This window comes from Armigeres subalbatus, chromosome 2 (assembly GCF_024139115.2).
Source record: "Armigeres subalbatus isolate Guangzhou_Male chromosome 2, GZ_Asu_2, whole genome shotgun sequence".
In the NCBI taxonomy this organism is placed as follows: domain Eukaryota; kingdom Metazoa; phylum Arthropoda; class Insecta; order Diptera; family Culicidae; genus Armigeres; species Armigeres subalbatus.
Genome location: NC_085140.1, coordinates 34,527,086 through 34,533,085, shown reverse-complemented (window position 1 = coordinate 34,533,085; position 6,000 = coordinate 34,527,086). Strand labels below are relative to the sequence as shown.

Genomic DNA, 6,000 nt, shown 5'->3' with positions numbered 1-6,000 from the left:
CACAAACAGACATCACCTCAATTCGTCAAGCTGAGTGGATTGGTATATAACACTATGGGTCTCCAAGCCTTCTATCAAAAGTTTGGTTTTGGAGTGATCCTATAGCCTTTACGTATACTTAGTATACGAGAAAGGCAAAAAGCCAGAAAACTAGACAACAATTGGCGAAACCCTTTACTTCTTAGCGTGATTCGAATCTCCTGGACTAAAGGTCAATTCGATTTGCTCCATTTTGTCATGAATTGAAGACTACAGCAGGCGCAACTGAGTAAGAGAAACTGGGGACTCCCAGAAAGCTTTCTACGGTGCCTCCTGGTGGAAAGGTCTCATGCATGATGGTACATTGGTTCCAATACGTAGATAGGTGTCAGGAGCGGGAAGATTTTTACAGCAGGGAAAAAACCGTGATGGTTGAAGTGTTTGGTGGCTTCCACTTATTTTTTTTTGGGCTGCAGTTTCATCAAGTGATTGAATTAAATGGAATAGTCTCATGGCAAATACAGAATCACTCAAACTAAGGCCTTGACCAACAAATCTAAAAAAAAATGTGCATATGCACAGCCAAGATATTTAACAAAAAAAAAAACTTATTTGGCTGTCATCGAAAGCAAAAAAGATGATCAAAAACGAACAATGTAATGCTTGAAGAATTATCACTTATATTTCATCATTTGAGTTTTCTGTTTTCTGTCTGTTATATGTCGATTTGCGGCAATTACTATATCATTTTAATATTTTCGTCACAATTTGAAGATTAAATAGTATTTTTGTTGTCCTATAATTCTCGAAACATATCTCTCTCAGTTTCACCTTTCTTCTTTGTGCCTTCACAGCGTACAACTTTCGTTCAAAACTGATTCCTTTCGTTCATTTTTTTTTTACTCTAATGATTTTTCAGCAATTGGTTATCAATTTCTTCGCACTAACTGTTTTCAATAGTCGACTTTTTTTTGTATTTTTTCTGTTGGTTTTTTTTTCTTGTAAGGTAAAGAGTAAACACGGGAAAATACGGAATCACTTTTTGAAAAAGATCGCTCTTTACGCTTTGCATTAGTTAAGTGTTGCACGAGTTGCGGTTTGAATTTCTTTTAACATCTAAAAAAGGTCTAGTTAACAAATCGTTTCACGGGAGGAATTGTAGTTTTGCAAAACATTTGCATGTGTTTGAATTTCTTCTCTCTGTCACTCGATTTTTCGCACTTGTTCTATAATCAGATTCCGAACGTAGCACCATTTTTTCGGGGGAGGTGCTTCCGTTTCTGCTTCTTTCTGTATCAGATTCCTAAACGCTTCACGCAACGTTCATCAGTCTCACATCATTGTTTTTTTTTTTTCCTTGATTTTTAATTTGTTTCCTAATACATAAGCACAACGCGCTCAAACTTGCTCTCACTGTTTTCCAGATTTTATAGAGTTGTGAGTGAATTTAGTGAAAATTCCTCTAATTTTATAATATATATTTTATTGAAAAAGTCACCTAACTAAATATAATAAGAAAAAGCGCACAAGCAAACACTATTTTCGTACTGTTTCCATTCCAAATGAACTTCAATTTATGTACTTGTTAATAAACCACAGTGATCGAGCATTTTCAGGCGCGCTTCGGTTGGATCAATCAAATGCGCCGCTATTAAGAGTCATGAGCCGGGAATCCCGTAACCTCGCTTGCTCCGTGCGAACCTGCCGCAGGGAGTGATTTCCGCGACGACGACGACGACGTCGAGCCCCAACCTGCCGACTCCCCGTCCTGGTTCCCCACAAACAAACTTTAGTAAGCGGAATTTGGACGGTTTGTTCTTCCGTGTGTGAGTAATATTCAATATTACAAGGGAAATGTGGAGTTGGCGTAAAAATAAACTAAAAAATTTACTAACTCAATACAATCAATACGCCGTGGACGCTCGGGTAAATAAATAAGCTAAGTTATATGAATCATTGTTTGCACTTTATTACTTGTTTTATGTTTCGTTTGCAATAGTTCTATGACCTTCCCGAAATTTAGAGAGACGGCGGTTGAAGGACGTTCCAACATCGCGTTGTTTCATTCGAAACTGGAATCGTTAGAATGTTTTTTTGCTTTCTGTTTATTGTTGTGTTACTAATTAAAAGTAAAAAAACGGAAATCAAAAATTGCATTTTCTAATAAAAAGCTGACATTCGGGAGTTGGGTTTCCATTTTTTTTTTTTTCAATTTGTTGCTACTACTTATATTAAGTGAACAAACTAAAGCTTACGGTCAGAAAATAAGTTAAATTGCAAATATGTACACCTAAGAATAAAGGATTGGCAAATAAAATGGTTGGGGAAATGGGAAATTGAATAAAGCTGTGTCCTTTGTTCATTGATCCGTTTTCTGTTCGAAAGCGCAAATGTTCGGAAAACTTTGATTCAGTTAATAAATAGCTGGAGTAATCGAACCGTCTCCTCGGCGATGGCGAAGTCGTCGATGGAGCGGTCTGATCGATGTCTGTATGACGATTAACGAGATGGTGGTGATACAACAACGGCGACAGCGGCGACGGCGGCGGCTAGTAACATTAGCAACGATGACTGTCGTAACCAGTAACAAGAGCAGTTGTAGCGAAAGTAGCAGTTTTAAAGATGCTGCTGCTGATGCTGCAGACGGCGCCGGTGTCGGCAGCTGCGGAACGATAGCATTAAGGGCAGTGGTGCTACTAATGCTAATCGCGACGGTTCGGGTTGCTTCCGGCGCACCAAATCACGTCATGTTCACGCCGAGAGCGCGGCTCGAGTACTCGTACACGACGTAGCTGATCGATACGGCCGGCAGCACCTTGATGAAGTTTGGCGTTATGCCCCGGTACAGGCCCAGCGGGCCCTCGGTTTGCAGTATCCGCTTGAACACGTTCGTCATGTTCGGTTCGACGGCGGCGATCCCATCGGCTGGGTTCTGCGAGCCGATTGTCACGGCTGAAAAGAGACAGAAGAATGAAACATTAACAAGTGTTTAAGAAGAACACAACATATGTCTACTTGTTCTTTTTAAAATATCTTCTAAATAATCCTCAACCCTGATCTTAGACAAAATATCTAGATTCGTGATATGAAGTTAACTTAAATGCAAATGAATGCAACACAAAATTCTTTTGAGACATTTTACAGATAATGTAAATATTTTGTATTGTCAATTTCTATTTATGTTTGAATCAACTTCAATCTAGCTTTGAATAACTGATGCATAAGCGTGCTTTTCATACGACTTATTTGGACTTGAAAATTACAAAAGCATGATCCTACGCAACTCACCTTGAGCCTGTAACCGCGTCCGCACCAGCGCCAGCGGATATGAGCACACCTGTCCCAGAGTGCTGGAGGCGCTACCGCACGCCAGCAGCAACCAGAAGCTCGGCTGTTCCGTCTCGTGGTGGCTGAGATACTTCTTCTTGAGGGTTTCGTACACGGCCAGATCGATACCGGCGTACGGTATGATGCCGAGCATGTTTGGAATGTAGCCACGGTAGAACGAGCGCAGACCCTCACGGCGGTAGATCTTGGTCGCTGCGTCCAGTATACTGCTGTATTGTCCGGTTTTCCTTAACGCTAGTCGGGTTTTTAATACTTCCAGTGGGTAAATTGCCGTTTGTGACACTCCGCCGGCGCACGCTCCCGCCAGGAATCGCTCGTAGATCGAGAGCTGACGTTTGTCGTTTCCGCGGATGAGCCGCTTCACCTGTTCGTAGGCAGCGAACTTGATGGCCGATTCAGGCGCGATTTTGAGCACGTTGATGAAATTGCCCCGCCAGAGACTCCGAACGCCACCCTCCTTCAGCATGTACTGCAGGCAGTCTGAGATTCGCTGTTTGGTTGATTGCACCTGGAACACAGATTGGATTATCAGTTGCGAGGGAAAGCCTTCGAAGGAAGAAGGGGAAGATTTACCTGTAGGAACACCTTGAGCCGGTCGAGTGGCGCCGTGCAGGTTCGGGATACGGCTCCTGCGAAACCGCCGGCGGCCAAGTGGCGCCACCACATGCCGCTCTGCATCTCGCTTTGCGTGAAGTCATCAGGTACGTTCAGATCTTCGCCTATGTCCAGATACTGAAAGTGGTCGTAAAAGCGGAGAAAGGAAGCGCAATTAGTACCGCCGTCAGTGCCATTCCGGGGGATGCTACGCATAGCGTCCATCAGGGAACAGATGGGATTTTGGTAGTGTATTTTGGGGGCTCGTTACAACTAGATTTTGAATAATAATCTTCTAACTAATAACAGTGTGCAGCGGAAGGTTTGGCGAAGGTGATGCGGATCAGGGAATGATAAATTAATACATAGCTAAGAGGAATTGAACAACAGAATTATTTGACAGTTTACTACCAAGAAAATGATAGCCTACTAAGTGATCGGGGTCGGGCAGGTGCACGTGAAGTTATTTGAACAGGGGTCACAAACATTGTTTATGCTACTTTTGTACATTCAAAAAATGTATGACTTGAGGGGCCAAATTAGTAGTCACATTTGACACTGATAAGTGCTGATAATTTTGAGGAGCTTGAATTTTGACAAACAATCTAGCATGATGCAAGCGTTAGAACGAATTGCACAATCACTTTTGATAACTTCGCAATCGCCGTCGGTCCTCAAGATTGACATTCAGCACCCATTTCCGATTCCGAGAAATCCAGTTCAAACCGGTCACACAAACCGACAGAAACTAGGTCTCTCTTATACAATTTCCAATAATTACACCCTATTGGTGCGATTAAGCCAACACTAAATCGAGTCCAAGTTTGTTTGTGTTTATGATTTGAATACACGGCGCGGACAACCACCACGCGACCCGGTGTGTGATTGTCGAGTGACGTCACCAGTCACGACGATCACGATCGCGTAAGTGACGCCAGCCGCGTGCGGCGTGCGATGACGCGTCGACGCGCCGATCACGGCTTGGGCGCATGCTTCGGTTTCGCTATTGCGAGTTTTTGTGCTATTGTAGTGGTCGCCGCCGTCATTCAGGTTTAAGATCCAGTTGGCACCGGTTCGCCGGATGCGAAATGGATCCTCAACAAAGGGGTATTCGACAGAGAAGTCCTTGACTAGTTAAACATTCATTTTTTCTCTTGTTGATTTTGTGCATCTACAAATTAAGTTGGTTCACTGTCAGGGATACCAGAAATGAATATTTGAGGTTCAACATTCGATGAAGGTCAGCCAATTGGCAAAACAAAAGATTTTGTTCGGTTGCGATGATTGAACAAAATATTTGCGCAAATTAATAATAATAATACGTTGGAAACAAAATTTGTGATGATGCACTCGTTCAATTGATAACAAGACCAGCGCAACAGAGATGTTGGAAAACATGTTTTATTGATAAGGATCGATCGATTAGTTTTGCTTTCTCTGTGGAACGTCTGCTTAGAAATTCCCATCATGAGTTCGATGAGTGATGTTTACATTGCGATAAGTTGCCTACTCAGATCCGGAATGATTTCCGGTATTTACCAGGCAGTTTAGTTGTCGTTATAAGTCTTCGACTATCCAAGTTGGCCGTGACGGTGCAGCGTCACATTTCCAAGTATGGGTGTGATAGTTGACCAACGAATGCTAATTCAGTTTGACTGATAGAATTTCCAAACCAAATTTGCAAGTAACGAGTTTAACCAATTAGCGAACAGTTTGTAATTGATGGCACTCGCGTTCAAAAAATGCCCACCTGACTTGGCAGTGACGTTCAGCTGTCACTGGCACAAAAGAAAAAAGTACCATTTGATATCTTATCATTTGAAATTCGTACTCTCACCGTATACTGTTTCACTTGGTTACTAGAACCGAAAGAATCAGGTTTTTTCCATTTGCTAAAGGTCATCCTTCGTCGAAGCAGCGAACCGTTTCGGTAAAAATAGGATTTTTGCGAAACACGAAACTTCTTATCGCTCGTTCGCTCTTGCTGCAAAGCGCTCGCACACCGCCATCGGACCGTGGTCAGTTGAACTGATTTCGGTTACCAAGCGGCTTTAGTTAGTATGTAGGGTGAAAGCTTCA

The 6,000-nt window shown here is 42.5% G+C and overlaps 1 protein-coding gene across 5 annotated transcripts in view; it reads right to left on the bottom strand.

Moving 5' to 3' along the window:
• Positions 1 to 636: 636 nt before the first annotated feature.
• Positions 637 to 6,000, bottom strand: part of LOC134218442 (mitochondrial adenyl nucleotide antiporter SLC25A25) — a 93,919-nt gene continuing 88,555 nt past the window's right edge. For all 5 annotated transcript variants that reach the window (XM_062697435.1, XM_062697436.1, XM_062697437.1 and 2 more), the window contains 3 exons: positions 3,901 to 4,059; positions 3,268 to 3,835; positions 637 to 2,931 (listed from right to left, as the gene is read on the bottom strand). In XM_062697435.1, coding sequence (XP_062553419.1) covers positions 2,720 to 2,931; positions 3,268 to 3,835; positions 3,901 to 4,059 — 939 coding nt within the window. In that variant the 3' untranslated portion in view covers positions 637 to 2,719. The remainder of the gene's footprint in view (positions 2,932 to 3,267; positions 3,836 to 3,900; positions 4,060 to 6,000) is intronic.